General features: G+C 48.9%; 1 protein-coding gene across 1 annotated transcript in view; it reads right to left on the bottom strand.

Moving 5' to 3' along the window:
• Positions 1–5555: 5555 nt before the first annotated feature.
• PASD1 (PAS domain containing repressor 1) overlaps positions 5556–17348 on the bottom strand; it is a gene marked incomplete at both ends in the record, with an annotated part of 66283 nt that continues 54490 nt past the window's right edge. Inside the window, 4 exons of the mRNA XM_082646923.1 lie at positions 5556–5681; positions 7478–7642; positions 9630–9827; positions 10180–10362. Coding sequence (XP_082503049.1) covers positions 5556–5681; positions 7478–7642; positions 9630–9827; positions 10180–10362 — 672 coding nt within the window. The remainder of the gene's footprint in view (positions 5682–7477; positions 7643–9629; positions 9828–10179; positions 10363–17348) is intronic.

Raw genomic sequence — 17348 nt, 5'->3', positions numbered from 1 at the left:
TGTTGACCTTTGCCTCCATGCCTTTGACATGTTTTGATTCTCCAGGGGTGTGGGTTTTGTTTCATCAACAAGGTGACTGTGTGGTTAATTACCCTTTGACCTTTGGGGTCAGGGCCTCCATCTGGGCAGGAAACATCCACGGCTCCGGGAGTTTCTTGGCATTTAGTTGTCACTGCCACCCCACCCTGCACTCCTCTCTCCCCACCCCACCCCCATCTCCCTGCAGTATTCCTGCCTCGCCTGGGCCACAAAGGGACGTGCCAACTCAGGGCAATGCTTCGCGCTTCACGACTTCCTCCCGGCTCTCTCATCCACCAAGCCCTCCGCTGAGTCCCATTGGAAAATGGTGATTCAGGGGCCAAGACTGTGGCCCCACGGCAGGTTCTGCCCGCCCTCATCTCTGAGTCCCTGCCTGAGGACGAAGCCTGAGGAAGGGCGGCAAGCTGGCAGGCTAATGTTCAGGAGCTTAAGAAAACTTACACCTGAGCTCAGTAGAAGGTGGGCTGCCTTTTGGCCCCAGGGACGGCCTGCTGGGAGTTTGCCCGAGAAGGCTCGTGGGCCTCACCAGCGTGGCTTGTCACTCGAAGATCCTGCCTCAAGCAGCTGCTTTTCTTTGTGAAACGTTCTCCAGGTAACTGAAAGGACCTTGGCTGAAGATACTCATTGGAACACGTGTAGAGAGAAGGCTCGGTCCGCCAGGTATTGTGCTCTGGGGGCCCCAGCTTCTCTGCCCGCTGAGCAGGGACAGGAGGACAGGGGAGCAGAGAGAGCCTTCCGGCCAGGCTCTGCCTCACGGGCAAAGCTCGGAAATGCAGAGACGGGAGGGGAGCGCGTTCCAGGTGTAGAGAAGAGAGACGAATCCATGAGGGCAGGAAAGCCCTGGCTTGTGTCCAACCCAGCGGTTCCACGAGGCCAGGGGCAGTGTGTGACGGGCAGAGGGTCGTGCAGTTGTGGAGGAAGGGTGAGGCCGGGCCACGCCAGGCTGAGAACTCGGGCTTTATTTGATAAGCAATGGAGAGCCATTCAACACTGTCTTGCTTAGTCGTGAAAACAGAACAGGCCAATGATTTCCCATGCCCTATGGAACATTTAATTGGGTCCTAGCTACAAACTGGAGTCTTTGTTATATTTGTCGGGGCCCGTTTTGAGAGATGGGGATGGAATTTGCGGCCCCAGGCCCACCTCAGCCCCTTCTCTTCTGCCTGACCTTTCTCCCTCAATCTTTCCTTCCCAGGGATTTTGGCCGAAGTGGACAACACTCACAGCCCAGAACGTTCAGAGGCCGCCTTCACTTTCATTGCCTTCAAAGTACTTGGAACACTCGAGACACTATGGAGGGCCTTGGCCGGTGCTGTGCTGTGTCCTGCCGATGCAGGCAAGGAAGAGCATGGCTCAGGGCTGGCGTTTCAATGACTCTTCCTTCTTTATTACCAAAGTCGTTTGGGAATAGGAACATTTATAAATATTTGATGACATAGAAACCACATGAATATTCAGCCGTTAAAGTCTGTGCTTGGAATATTACTCAGTGAGGACCTTGTGCTGCCCACCTGGGGGAGAGCTGATGGGGGCGGGGGTCATGGCAGCTGTGTCTGGAAGGTCTGCCACGTGTGGCAGCAGGGGCAGCTCTGTCGTGTTCCTCCAACTTCCTCCGCCCTATCAACCCCCAGAGAAATGCAACCCCCATAATTTTGCAGACAGGGGATGCCAATTCGGCTTCGTGCTAGAGGGGTAAAGAAATCCTCAGCAAGCCACCTTGAGGTCCTGTGGGGTAACGGTAAGGCAATGATGCTCTGGGTCAGGGTCCACCTTGCTGACCTCCTTGCGAGGGGCTGCCCACTTTGCAACTTGGGGCTGCTGGTGCCAGTGTCGAGGGAAGGCAGGCTAAGTTCTGGGATCCTGGACTGTGTCTGGGCCCACTTCTGCTGTAGGAGCCCCGTGCCCACAAGATCGTGATGCTCTGGGCACTCTGTCTCTCCGCCCCTCCCTCCCCCAAGGACGAAGCTGGTGTGGGCCAGGCAGCTGGGGTGAGGGCAAGGCTGTCCAGCAGACGCATGCAGCAAGGCCAGGAAACTCTGGGGATAGCAGCCCTCGTGTCCCAGGCCACGTGCCCAGCCATCGAGTGCTATGTGGGTCACGGTGCTCAGGGCCTGCGGCTGAACGCTGCTGCCTCTCTGAGGCCACCGAGGAAGGGGACCCGGGTGGCCGAGGCTGGGGTGCTAGGAGTGGGCGTCCCCTTCCTGGGGATCTGCTTGCTCTAGGGCTGCTGGAAGGGTCTGGTCTCATTCATCTGCAGAGTCTGAGAGTAAAGGCGAGGTGGCTGTGTGAGCTGTGCACCGTGTGCGTGTGGCCCGTGGGACCAGGAGGGAGCGTGATGGACAGAAAACGTTTGTCCTGAGTAGCTCCGGGTGTAGCGTCCACTTGTGGTTTGGGCTGCAGAGTCCCCAGAACCTCCTGGAGCAGTTTAGCACAGACCATGGGGACAGCCACAGCTATTCCGGATGGAACTGTGGCCTTGGAAGCTTGTCCCATGACCAGTCTTCTTGACACAAGTCATGCCCAGACTTCTCTCCTGCCCTGGGCAAGGCTGGGACAGAACCCACCCCTCACTCAGTTCATGATCTGGAGTGCGTGCAAGTGTCACCAGTTTCTCATTTCTTTGTTGCTAAAGCCACCCCTGACCCTCTTGAGGACACTGGCATCTCTTGGCCTGGTCAGCCCTGCTTCTCCCAGAGCCTGAGGGCTGACAACTTTCTTCCGGGCTACAATCATCAGGAGACACTCTAGGGCTGTGCCTGGGAAGATAAGCGAAAAGAAAGTACAGACTGATCCCAGTTAAAGGCACTGGTCTGCCCAGGCAGCCAAGTCTAAGGTCTCGGCCAGGAGTACCAAGAATGCCTCGGAGCAGGGGCTGGGCCCGGAACTGACTGAGAGAACACATTCACCACGCTTTGACTTCAGTCGTATCCAAACTCACGATGGGACTCGCCAGCACATGAGCACTGGTTCTGGGCTTTTAGCCCCTGTGCCCTCAACTTTCCCCATTCTGAGATGGGGCAGCCTCATAGTTACTCCTGTGGGGATCCTTGGAAAACCGCAGAACTGGGCAGCTGGCCCCTCTGACCCTCTGGCAACCTGGCTTGGGGGCTGAGCCGGGAGTTAAGCTGGTGATTGAGGCAGAGCCTTGTCTGAAATCCAGAGGGTGGTGAAGCCTGGAATTCAAACAGTAACCCCGACTGAATGCATCCCGCCTAGTCAGCTTTTATAGTGCCTCTCCTGAAGGCTCTACAAAGCCACTGATCACCATCTCCTCCGGGAGCTACGTAGGAAAGGCACTGTCTCCACCTCTCTCCTTTTTTTCTGATGGAGAAACAAAGGCCAGAGAGCTTCAGCAACTTGTCCACGGTAGAGAGTGGCATCAGCTGTGTGTCTCGGGACTGCACTACTCTAGGGCCTGCCTGACCGCCTCTCCTTTCCATGTAAAGGGAAAAAACAGAGCAGGACCAAATCCTTCTGTTAGAAACACCAGATCTGGCTAGGGAGACTACTGACGCTGCAGAGTCAGCCTGTGAGCTGCCCCCGAGCTGTCCCCAAGGTTGGAATGCTACCAGCTGAGTAGCTGCAAGGAGCCTGCCTGCCCGAATGCCCCGCCCCGCCACCCCACGGTCTAGAGGTAGTTCTTGACCCCGAGCCTGGGCCACTCTGCATGCCAGCAAAGCAGTGCCTCTTGCTGCCTTGTGATCTCTCATCACTCTCTTTAACAAGCGTGGCGTGGCCATGTACATATGTGGTCCTTCCTGTAGTGTCGGGCAGGAGGGGGTATGGTGGTCCCATGGCCTCCCGAGACAAGGAGGCGACAGAGTCCCTGCCAACATCCCAGAACACCAGCCACTTCCACCTCTACCCATCCAAAGTCAAAGAGGGTACCAAGAATGACCCTAACCTTTGCTTCCATCTCTGTGGGGCAGCCCAAGAGAACTGGTTCTTGGAAATGCTCTGCACGTGCTGACACAATGGGAGCTGTACCTGAACGTACCAAGGAGGCACTCTGACAAGTGACTGGGCCTGCAGCTGCTTCTTCCCAATGGCTGCGAAGCTTAGGCTGCCACAACAAAATACTACAGCCGGGGGGTGGGGGTGGCTTCAGCAGCAGATTTTTATTTCTCACAGTTCTAGAGGCTGTCAAGGTGACCAAGATCAAGGTGATAGCAAGGTAGGTTTTATTCTGAGACCTCTTCTATTGGCTCGTAGGTAGCCACCATCTTGCTGTGAGCTGATGTGACTGCCTCTTTGTGCATACAAGGTGAGAGAGGGAGCAAGCTCTCTGTGTCTCTTCTTCTAAGAGCACTAATTCCACTATAAGGGCACCACCCCCACGACCTCATCTAAAGCTAATCACCTCCCAAAGGCCCCACCTCCAAATACCGTCCTATTGGCGGTAGAGCTTTAACATGTGAATTGAGGGGGACCCATTCAGTCCACAGCACCCTGGTAGAGATCAGGCTACCTGGGGGGTGTCAAGCTTCTCCTGTGGGTATGTGGCCTCACTGTCCCCTTTATTGTAACTTGCCACTGGGGACTGGAGCTTCCTTTGCCTTCTTCCTGCAATGGTTCATTACTTTAAGACTTGACATTCAAGGCACATGATGACTTCAGGCTAGGTTATCCAAGCCCCCCCCCCACCCCTGCTTCCCCGCCTCTGTGCAGACAGCTGGGAAGATGCTCTCCTTGGTGCTTGACGGAGAGCAAATCACTCTTCCTCCAGGAAGTACTCCTGCCAGAAAGAAGAGGAGGAACCTGCACACAAAGCAAATGGGCACTGTGCCCTCGAGCAACCAGGCTCACCTCTCACGGGCTGTATTAGGCATTGGCACAGTCAACACAGAGTGGGTAGCCCCAGGCCAACTGTGTTGGGCCTCAGCTACCCAGAAGACTTGGGCACACAGCCACTCAGGAAGGCAGGTACCATTTCTAGGTTCCAAAAGTCAGTTATAAGTTCACAGAGAGTTGTAGTAAAACACAATTTTTATTAAGCAGCAAAGCCGTGAGTACTTTAGCATAAAACTTTTGACCTGGTTTCAGCTTTTTCCACAGTTGGATTGCTGTTCTCCATGCATTTCCCCAGCTTGACTGTGGAGGAAGTGCCGACCTTGATCGTCAAGGCCAAGGCCTCGGAATTTTCACAGCCTGATACGGAACAGCTCCAACTAGATTGCAAACCATGCTGGAAAATACTTCTTGTCATCAAAAGGCTCTTCTACCCTGAGCAGACTCCGCAGCCTGCCTGCCCATGGTAGAATCGGTGTCTGCGAGGCTGGGCAGCACACGCTAGGGATCACAGGCTGCCTCTGTAGCATGATTTCAAAGAACAGGTTGTGCTCAAGTAACAATTACAAAAAGAACTTGTCAGAAAAGAAAATAAAGGATCCACCCCACCCCCTACCCCTTACTCCAGGGAACTCTGTGCGCCTTGGAGGTCCCCTTGTCATGCAGGCCTCAGCATCTCGTCTCCCCTTCTTCTCTCGAGGCTAGAGAGGAAAGTATATGTGGCGCTGCTACTCGTACGAGTTGGACGGCGCTGCAGACATGAAGTAGCAGATTTGGCCTGGCCCGTGTTCCGTGTCGTCTTGGATAATCTGTAGACCTGAAGAGCCCTGGACTTCTGTCTCAGGGGTTGGTACCTGCCGGGAAAAAGGGGGACAAAGTGGAGTCCTTTGCTAGAGTGCCTGGGCCCATTTTGCAGCGGTGGGAGAATCCCTTTAGTCCGAGTCAGCAAGCCAGTGAGAAGCAGGTCTTTGGAACACAAGCCTGCAAGGTGCCGGCAGAAGTTGGAGCTAAGGAAATGGGATCACCCCTGTTTCTCTCTCCCAATGGCATCTTGCCTTAAAGACCAGCAGAAGCAGTCCTGGGCTCTCCCAAACTTGTCTGAATGCCTAAGGCTACTGGGCCCCGTGTCTGGCCCTCCCGGTCCAGTTCCCTACCAGCCATGGCCAGCCGAGGCCTTAGAAGGTCTCTCCCTGCCCCTACCTTTGGCCCTCACCATTCTGCTCAGGCTAGGTGACTTCCACACTGAGCCTGACTGGCAGCTACCAGGCTCACTTGAGCAATGAGACAGGGAGAGGTAACAACCCACTCTGGGCTGTGGACAGGGCAGGCGGGACAGACACACAGATGGTGTTCCAAGGAGTGGGCTGTGCGAATCTTTTCTGCTGGAGAAAGAGGGACCCCTTGGGCTGGGTTTTGAAGGTGATATAAGATTTCAACAAGTGGAATTCAAGAGGGTGGAGGAGAAGGTAGAGGAGACAGAAAGAGCAGGGCTGCGCTAGGGGCAGAAAGCCAAAGGTGTCTGGGGACCCGGGGAGAGGGAGGGTCCAGAGCTTGGAGAAGACGAACCCGAGCAGGGTGTGGGGAGCCCCTGAAGTCTCGTGGACAGGGGGCCTCCAACACAGTCCTACCTTTGGCTGGTCCACTGCATTCTCCCATCTGTGCAACCTTGCGGGGTCCTCCCTTCCCCACTTCCCTGGGACATCTGCTCAGCCTGCTCTGCCTCTCAGGGCCCGTCCAGAGGGTAAGTGCCTTGAGAGCAGGCATGAGGAAGGCTCTCACCAGAGCCTGGCTTGCTAACTGAACCACAGGACCCACTGACCATCTGATGTCTTCGTGTGGGCAGTCCCTCTAATGGACCAACTTTCTGGAGGGCTGGTGGCCCAGCTGGTCAAGAGGTCTATGTGAAGTTAATCATAGCCATTTAAAATATCCAATCCCCTTCATTCTGCCTTAGTTTACTGTTTTTTTTCCCTTGTTGTTAGTTTTTTTTAAGAGGTTAAGTTCTATTAAGATCTCTAAAGCCAGAATCCCGACAAACACCCTTTGTAAATGCTGTTAGTCAGATGGAGAGTCTGTGGTCCCCAAGGGGCCTGCTGGGAGTGTCCCCGGGAAGTAAAACCTGCTATGTGACTGCCATCTGGACCAGCTCCCGCCACTGCCCTAGCAACACAGCCAAGACAGATGGTCCCCAAGGTGGGGTCTGCCCTGCCAAATACGGGGCACCCCATGGATGGATACCTTGCACATTCATTCAGTGGAAGGACTCCTGGTTTATTATCAGTACCAGGGAACATGCCACACCAGGCCTTGGATTTTGTAGCACAACTAAAGATCCGGAAGTTCAGAAAGGGGTCTGGGCTGGGGCATTGAGCTCAGCATATGGCAGGACTCATTTTGCCCAGGAAACATATTTGTGAGAGGTTTCCAAATCAGATTGCCTTTAATATCGCCGAGGACAGCTCACTTTTCCATGGAAGCCTAGAGAATATTTTTGCTCAGCCGTGACTGCTACCCCATGTGGGTACCCACCCTCAGATTTCTTTGAGCTTTGAAGTGTGGATTTCACACACGGAACATATGGGGAAGGGTCCAGCCTCGGTGCAGAACTTCCTGACCTGGGCCGGGGGGCAGAGGAGAAGGGGGTGTATACCTGAACCCAAGTAACTTGGTCCTGCAGGGAGGCCTGCTCACTGGAAGGCCAAGTTTCAACTTGGAAGTAAAGGTGATGCTGTGGGTCTTCTGGCTGTTGACAAAGTTGGTTGGAATCCTCTGGGATCTGCAGCATGACTAAGTTTGAGTCAGAACTTATCTGACACTGAGGGATGACGGTAGAAATCATCTCAGAGCTTGGGTTATGTGCCAGGAGCAATGGACTCAGGCAGGGCCCCTGCTGGTCCTCAAGAAGAAAACTGTAAGAGAAGAAACATGTTACAGTGACACGGGTCTAGGAACGATGGCCCAGGAGACACTGTCTTGCTCATCACTAGGTGCTCAAGGAACATGCTTCGAGTGGCTGAATCAGGATTCATTTGCTTGGACTCTCACTTTGGCCCGAATAAGTCTCAATTTGCCAAAGTAAAGCGAATGTAAATATTAAGAAAAATCAGTCATTTATATCAAGTGGTTTTATTTCTATTACTTGGACAGTCCTGGTTCTTCCACGATGGTAACTTCTGTGGCCTTGTGTCGCTTCACCTACCCCGAATTCAGGAACGTGCCCTTCGTCACTGAAGGAGCTCATGGCCGAGAGGAGCTTGCAAGGCCTGTTTTCCTTCTCTAAGTCTGGGGCTCCCTCTATCACCCTAAACCTGGAGGTCGTGTGATAAACAGAGATTTTTGAGCATCATCCAAAACTCTGAATCTGTACTGTTAACAACCTCTTCAGGTTGATTCGGATGATCAGGCCAGTGGGAAACATGGCACTAACGCACCCCACGTGTCAGGGACACTGATCCTAAAGGAACGCAGAAGAAAATCCAGAGGGCTCTGGGAGACCTGCTCAGAGAACTGGCATTCATTCAAAACTAGTTATTGGGTGCCAAGAATGTGCTACACAACCCTTCACTGTTGAGCAGAACCTTCTTTCTCTGGCATTTGGAGCCAAAAATTTTATCCCTGAGCAGAAAATGTGTTCGTGTGCTCAGACTGCCTCCCAGGACTTGGTCCTTCTGTGTTCTTGGCTCTTTAGGCATCCAATGGCAATCTAGCAACTCTTTCACACTTGCTTCCCCCATAGAGATCGTCAGTGCCCTGGAGACCTCTTCACCTGGTCTACTGTGACCACCGGATCCCAGGGAAGTGGAAGAAGGAAGCTAGGAGCCAGGAGTCATTCACCTGGGGACACTCAAGACTTAACTATAGACACCCTGTGCTGTGAGGCTGGGCTTGGGTGCGTGAAGTCAAGTGATTTCAAGAGTGGCATGCTCATTCCCTAGCTTGGAGACGTCCTGATCTAGTCCTTTTATTTTCATGGAGATGCCTCTGTTCCATCAAGGCGTGCTCGGCTATGCGCCACGCCTGTGGAGGCGGGGTTCAGTGGCCGCAGAGCAGGATGAGGGGGAGCACACTGCTTGGGATGAGGGGACTTTGGGTGCCCGTGGGCAAGTCGCCCATGGTTTCAGGTATGGTGTCCAGCCACGAGGGGAGAGCAGTGACCTCAGCCCTTATTACCATTCCATGCACTTCTTACCCATGACTCCTGCCTTCCTGGCCCCCAGGGTTTTCACCATGATAGCTGCTGGAGGGCTGTTGCTCAGCTTCTAATTGGACAGGAACCGTGATGTGCTGCATCGACGTAAACATATGGGTGTTATCGAGGGGCAAGGAGACGTTAGGTTGGCTTGGCACGAGTATTTGCAGCACACGGTTTTCCACAGTAACATTATGCTGCTGTGACTGCTCCTGCAGCCCCGCCTGCTGTGGGAGGTATTGCACCAGCTCCTGAGCGGGCTGCTGTGTCAAAAGAAAAGAGATAACAGAGCCTCTCAGAAATGGAACACAAACACTCCATTCTCCCAAGGGTGGAAGACAACAGCAATGCCGCCTCTCGGGTGACTGTCTGCTTGTTTGGGCACGAGCTGCAGTCGTGCTCCCGGCTGTGAGAATCTGCGGTGCAGCACATATGTACACGCACATGTGCATGTGTGTCCAGGTCTGGCTGGCCAGGATATATTTTTATCTCAGGCAAACGAATTGCAGCCAACTGGGTAGCCACTGGCCCCTCAAGGAGAAACAGCTGAGCCCACATTTTCATGAAAATGAAATCCCCTTTCAGCTACACAGATGAAACAGGCTTTCCATACCTGGGAAGAGGCGTCACAGGGCTGCTGAAGCTCCTCAGGGAATCGGAAGGAGTAGGATGAACAGGAACCACAGAAATGCCTGGCCCCCTTGCAGTCTGGGAGGGACCTATGCATCGGCCCAATGCATTGTTTCTTGGGCACTGGCTCCAAAGGCTGGGGCTCAGGACTGCGAATGTGGCGTGAGGTAGATGGCTGAATCTGTAAGGACGCAGTACCACAAAGGTCTTATTCAGAGGCCACAGCTTTCCTTAGGGCACAAGACATGCTGGTCATGGAGCAAGACTGCCTACAGGCCAGCCCACAGGAAGCCTTGGCTGTACATGAGCCATATCTGCCACTGCCAGGGCCTGGCTGGGCCCATCCCAGCTCTTGCAGCCAAGAGAAAAGGAGCAAAGCCGTAAGTCCCTGCTGAAGATCATTCCAGATGTCCCATGCTGCCCTGGAGGCAGCAGCTGTTGCTATTAGCAGGCCCTATTGACTAACTCCTTGAAGACTGTCAAGGTCCCTTTCTCCTCTCCCTTCCGCCACTTACATAGAACTGGCCTCTGACCTGCAACTTGGAATCCTGCATTGACTGGAGCTGCTCCTTCAACATTTCCAGCGCGTGGTTCTGGTTCCAGATCTCACCCCGCAGCATCTGCGTCCTCTCCTCCAGCTGCTCCCGGAACCTCTTCATCAGCTCCTCCTCCCATCTGTTGACGTACCATATGACGGACGGCGGTGGGTGTAGTGACTGTGTGAAGGAATCACTTATGGTTCATACACAGGGCCATTGGGTTCTCCAAATTCTACCATATTGTTTTATTTCCAAGTTTTGAAAGACTGAGAATGAGAAAAGTGACACTCCAACCCTGATTTCATTCACTACTAGAAAGTTTAAAGAAATGGTTAGGGAATCCAGAAATTCTATATCAGAAGTGGATTACGGGGATCATTTAGTCTAATTTTCCCCCTAAACATAAAGCTGTGGAATTGGCCCAGAGACATGAAGTAACCTTCCCAAAGTCCTTAGTGAAAGAGTCAGAGTGAAGCAGGTCAGCTCACAAATGAGACACGGGGAAACACTTATCGATGCCTCTGCTAGCAATGCAGGAAGAAGAAGGATGCTCAACTGGCACTTCCTTTATTCCAGGCACTCGTCTAAGCACTGTACAGAATTCACAGATCCGATTTTCACAGTCCCCGATCAAGTAGGTACTGTCCATACACAACCATAGTACTTGGTGGAATACTTTCTGCTTGGCCCTAGAAATCTAATTTTAACTTGAGTACCAGCCTCAGATCTGGAAATAAACAAATGTAAAGCTTGATAAAATTAGAGAATGTGTTGGGGGACAAACTAATGCTTCGGATTGGCTGGAAAGGAGGGATGAGGCAAATCACACGTGGAAGGGAAGCCAGGAAAAGAGCATTGTGCAAACCATACACATTTAGGTGGCCGGGGAACTTGAATTTTATTCATCAGCCACCTTGCACTGCTGCCAGGAGGAGTGTTCTAAAACACAAATCTGATTGGGGAAGTAACATGCTCACATCAGTGTTGTACAACATGCCTTCTGGCAGCTGTGTGGAAGATGAACTGACAGGAGGAAGTAAGTTTAGAGTCAGAGAGAAGCTAGTTAGGAGGCTGTAGAGGTAATTCAAGGTAGAGATAACAGGGGCCTAAAACAGATCAGAAACAGGAAACAGAAAGGAAGGGTCAGGGGAGTGTCCAAGATGGCAGAGTAGGAAGACACTGAGCTCAACTGTTGATCAGAAGACTTGAAGACCAGCAGAAAAGATCTTCTACAGCTACATATATAAAGAAGTAACCATAAAGAGATGGGTGGCAGGGATGGAGTCACAGGATAGTCAAGACCCATACCCCAAGGGTGGGTGACCCACAGACAGGAGGATAATTACAACTGCAGAGGTTCTCCCCAAGGAGTGAGAGGTCTGAGCCCCACATCAGACTCCCCAGGCTGGGGGTCCTGCCCTGGGAAGATGAGCTCCCAGAAGATTTTGCTTTGAAGGACAGTGGGGCTTACTTTCAGGAGAGCCAGGGGGCATAGGAAATAGGGATTCCACTCTTAAAGGATGCACACAAACTCTCACACACTCTGATACCCAGGGCAGAAGCAGTAATTGGATAGGAGCCTGGGTCAGACCCACCTGCTGATCTTGGAGAATCTCCCAGAGAGGCAGCAGGCAAATGTAGGTCACTCTTGGGACACAGAAACTGGTGGCAGCCATGGGGTTCTGGCACAAGGACACTGGTGCTGGCAAGAGCCATTTTGGAGACCTCCCTCTAGCTTATTAGCCCCAGGACCCAGCCTAGCCCTGGCCCAACAGTCTATAGGTGCCACTTCTGGGACGCCTCAGGCCAAACCAATAGCCAGATAGGGACTCAGACCCCAACCACCAGCAGGCTTGCTGCCTTAGGACCACCTGAGCTCCCAGCTACCCCAAGACCTGACCCCATCCACCAGAGGGCTCAGAACATGGACCTGTCCACCAGGAGCTGGCACTGGCCTCAAGACCCCCTGGGCCCCAGCCCTGCCCACTGGCAGGCAGACACCAGCTCCAGGACCACCGTAGCCCCATAGATTTCCCTGTCAGGACCTAGTCTAAAGACATCACCAAAAAACTACCAGAACTTATAAATGAATTCGGTAAAGTTGAGGGTACGAAATTAATATACAGAAATCTGTTGCATTGGTATACATTAACAACAAACTATCAGAAAGAGAAATTAATGAAATAATCCCATTTACAACTGCATCAAAAAGAATAAAATACCTAGGAATAAACCTAAGGAGGTTAAAGACCTATATGCTGAAAACTATAGGATACTGGTGAAAAAAACTGAAGATGCCATGAATAGATGGAAAGCTATACTGTACTCATGGATAGGAAGAATTAATGTTGTTAAAATGACCATATTACCCAAGGCAATGTACAGATTCAATGTAATCTCTATCAAAATACCAATGGCATTTTCACAGAACTAGAATAATTCTAAAATTTGTATGAAAACACGAAAGATGCTGAAGAGCCAAGATAATCTTGAGAAATAAGAACAAAGCTGGAGGTATCATGCTCCCTGACTTCAGACTACACTACAAAGCTACTGTAATCAAAACAGAATAGTACTGGCACAAAAACAGACATATAGATCAATGGAACAGAATACAGAGCTCTGAAATGGACCCACACTCATATGGGCAATTAATCTACAACAAAGTTGGCAAGAATATACAACAGAGAGAAAACATTCTCTTCAATAAATGGTGTTGGGAAAACTGTACAGCAACATGCCAAAGAATATCACAACTTGTATAAAAATAAATTCAAAATGGATTAAAGAGTTAAATGTAAGGCCTGAAACCATAAAACTTCTAGAAGAAAACATAGGCAGTATGCTCTTTGACATCAGTCTTTAGTAATTTTTTTTTTGGATATGTCTCCCCAGGCAAGGGAAACAAAAGGAAAAGTAAACCAATGGGACTACATCCAACTAAAAAGCCTTTGCAATGCAAAGGAAACTATCAACAAAATGAAAAGGCCACCAACCAAACGGGAGAAAAATATTTGCAAAAGATATATCTGGTAAGGGGTTAATATCCAAAATATACAAAGAACTGATACAATTCAACATCAAAAAATCTACAAACAATAAATGCTGGAGAAGGTGTGGAGAAAAGGGAACCCTCCTGCACTGTTGGTGGGAATGTAAATTGATACAGTCCCTATGGAAGTTCCTTAAAAAACTGAAAATAGAACTAGCATATGACCCAGCAATCCCACTACTGGGCATAATCCCTGAGAAAACCATAATTCAAAAAGAGACATGGACCACAATGTTCACTGCAGCTCTATTTACAAGAGCCAGGACATGGAAGCAACCTAAGTGTCCATCAACAGATGAATGGATAAAGAAGATGTGGCACGTATATACAATGGAATATTACTTAGCCATAAAGAGAAACGAAATTGAGTTATTTGTAGTGAGGTGGATGGACCTAGAGTCTGTCATACAGAGTGAAGTAAGTCAGAAAGAGAAAGACAAATACCGTATGCTAACACATATATATGGAATCTTAAAAAAAAATGGTTCTGAAGAACCTAGGGGCAGGACAGGAATAAAGACGCAGATGTAGAGAATGGAATTGAGGACACGGGGAGGGGGAAGGGTAATCTGGGACGAAGTGAGAGAGTGGCATGTACATATATACACTACCAAATGTTAAACAGATAGCTAGTGGGAAGCAGCCGCATAGCACAGGGAGATTGGCTTGGTGCTTTGTGACCACCTAGAGGGGTGCGATAGGGATGGTGGGAGGGAGACATAAGAGGGAGGAGATATGGGGATATATGTATATGTATAGCTGATTCACTTTGTTATACAGCAGAAACTGACACACCATTATACAGCAATTATACTCCAATAAAGATGTTAAAAAAAAAACAGCAAACAAACAACCCCCAAATGGGCAGAGGATATGAATAGATATTTTTCCAAAGAAAACATACAGATCGCCAACAGGCACATGAAAATATGCTCAGCATCACTAATTTTCAGGGAAATGCAAATCAAAACCACAATGAGCTACCACCTCACACCTGTGAGAATGGCTATCATCAAAAAGACAACAAATAGTCAAAGTGTTGGTGAGGGTGTGGAGAGAAGGGAACCCTCCTGCACTGTTGGTGGGAATGTATACTGGTGCAGCCACTACGGAAAACAGTATGGAGATTCCTCAAAAAATTAAAAATGAAACTACCATAAGATCCAGAAATTCCATTCCTGGGTACTTATCCGAAAGAAAGAAACACAGTAATTAGAAAAGATATAGGTACCTCTATGTTCATTGCAGCATTATTTCCAATAGCCAAGATATGGAAGCAACCTAAGTGCCCATTGATAGATAAATGAATAAAGATGCAGCATATATACAACTGGAATATTACTCAGCCTTAAAAAAGAATGAAATTTTGCCATTTGCAGCAACGTGGATGGGCCTACAGTGTATAAAGCTAAGTTAAATAAGTCAGGACAGAGAGACACCAATACATTGATTTCACTAAATGTGGAATCTAAAAACCAAAACAAATGAACAAATAAAGACAAAACTGAAACAGAGTCATAGATACAGAAAACAAACAGTTGGTTTCCAGAGGGGAGGGGAGTGGGGGATTAGAGGAGAAGGTGAGGAGACTAAGAAGTACAAACTTCCACCTGCAAAATACATGAGTCACGGGTATGAAAAGTACAGTGTGGGGAACACAGTCAATAATTATATATTTCTATGGTGACAGATGGTAACTAGACTTATCGTGGTGATCATTTTGAAATGTATAGAAATATCAAATCACTGTGTTGTGTACCAGGAACTAACATAGTGTTGTAGGTCTATTACACTTCAAAAACAAACAAAGAAACAAACTCGTAGAAAAAGAAAACAGATCTGTGGTTATCACAGGTGGGTAAGGGGGTGGGTGGGGAAACTGGATGAAGGCAGTCAAAAGATACAAACTCCAAGTCAAAGATAAATAAGTTCTAAGATGGAATGTACAACATGATGAATATAATGAACACTGCTGTCTGTTATATATGAAAACTGTTAGGAGAGTAAATCCTAAGGCCTCTTATTACAAGGAAAAAGTTTTTTTCTATTTCCTTAATTGTGTATCTATGTGAGATGATGGATGTTCACTACATTTATTGTGGTAATTATTTCATGATGCATGTAAGTCAACTCATGCTGCACACAAACTTTTACAGTGCTGAATGCCAACTGCATCTCAATAAAACTGGAAGTAAAAAAAAAGAAAATTTAAAAGTCCAAATGCAGGGACACATTTTAGAGAAATTAAGGAAGCGGATAGGACTTCTCAACTGACTGGCTGAGGGAGACAGCAAAGAGGTGAGATTCTTGGAAAAGAGCTGTCAGAGCTGTAAGTAGGACCTAGAAACAACTGTTGCTTGCCTTGATCTGTGCTAGACACTGTGTGTATAACAAGACGAGAGAGTCACAGTGCCAATCCACAATCCCCATATTAATGATGAGAAAAAGGTACACACACATGGCAATCACTAAAGACAAAAAGAAGATATACTGTGGTCCTTCAACCTATTTATGGTTAGTGGAAACATATAGCTGAGTTATTAAAGAGATTCAAGTTGTTTTTTTCTCATTTGGAGTAAAAAATTATATGTTATTTTTAATCCATTGAAAATTGCCCAATTGTCCTTCTTTCACAATATAGTGCATATCTTCCTCTAAGAAAGCAGGCATTCATTAGACAAAAGAAAATCTCTTAACTCAGGACTGGAAGAGACAAACGTTACAGGTCATCACACCTACCCTCACTTCTCCAGGTAGGAATCTTTTCTCTGCTGTCCCTGGCAGACGAGCTACCAAGCCTTGGCTCAAACCTTTCCATTGAAGGGGAGGCGGTTCACCACCTGGAGGGGGAACCTAACCCATCTAGAAGGACTTCCTTGAAGGGAGCAAGAAAGTTGCCCACCCTGAGCTGCTCGCTCTTTGCCATAGTTTGATCCATTGGAGACATATCTTCCACTTAAGGAGCAGGACGGCCCTGCAGCTATTTGGATGAAGCTGTGCTGTCCGTCCCAGTCTCCCTTCTCCAGTGCTTTCCACTAAAGACAATGTGACATTTTCCAGCCCCTCTCCACCCTGCTCTCAATCTTCTGGGTACACTCCAGTCTGTCAACCCATGGCACCCAGAAACAAGCCTATTACACTATCACGTGCAGAGCCAGGCTACACACACGCATTGCTGGTTATTTTGACTATTTTAAAGTAAAGTTATATTTAAAGTTTAAATATAAATTAATTCGAAGGAGAAGAGAAACCTATCAACAGTGAAAGGGGAACCACAACTTTTTAGCATGATAGAGACATAAAGACAAATGTATTTCTACAGAAATTTTCTTTTAAATAGTTCAAAGAATTTTCATAGCAGTCTAAAAATCCCTTCAAGGCAAGCAGACCATTTCAAGTTGGAGAAACTGAGGCTCAGGGATGTGCCAAGGTCACAGTACTGGGGCCAAACTCAAACAACTATTTTCCAGCCCTCATTTCTTCTCATTAGAAAAGGATGCCTTTGGCATTAGGAATGAAGAGCCTCGTCTAAGGCTTGGTAATTAATGCATACAATTCCACATAACAGACCATAAACTCATTATCTTGGCTGCCAATCCTGATTATAATAATCCTGTCTAATATAAAAGATGATCCTCCAAATTTGTGATTATGTACACAAATTTGGGGGTAGAAGAGCAACAGAATAGTTAATCCAACTGTTTTGATTTGGCCTTGAACCATACATTGGTGCTGACAGTTGGAGGTTGGATATATCTAACATTCTGAAAGGGATGCTTCTAACCTAATAACAATTCCATTGTGGAAACCTAGCTCGTGGTGGGGAAGTGTTGGTATGGGTAGGCAGTGCTGGTATGGGTAGGCAGGAAAGTCATCCTCCCATGGGATAGTTAGCATCCCCTCACGGGTGACGAGCACAGCTCTTAAAAATAGTGCCCTTTCTTAGTATTTAAGCTTCCTATTTGGCTCGAACTTTCTCTCAAGCACAAAGTGTCTCTGCATATTTCACATTAAGAGGAGAACAGGATTTGGTCTTAGAGAACCTCCAATCTCCCTGTTGGCTACAGCCCATTGGATTCTCAGCTGCATCAGAAAATCCAGTACAACAGAA

This window comes from Grampus griseus, assembly GCF_964374135.1.
Source record: "Grampus griseus genome assembly, chromosome: X".
NCBI classification, from domain to species: Eukaryota; Metazoa; Chordata; class Mammalia; order Artiodactyla; family Delphinidae; genus Grampus; species Grampus griseus.
The sequence above is the reverse complement of the archived record's forward strand: the minus strand, read 5'-3'. Positions and strand labels throughout refer to the sequence as shown.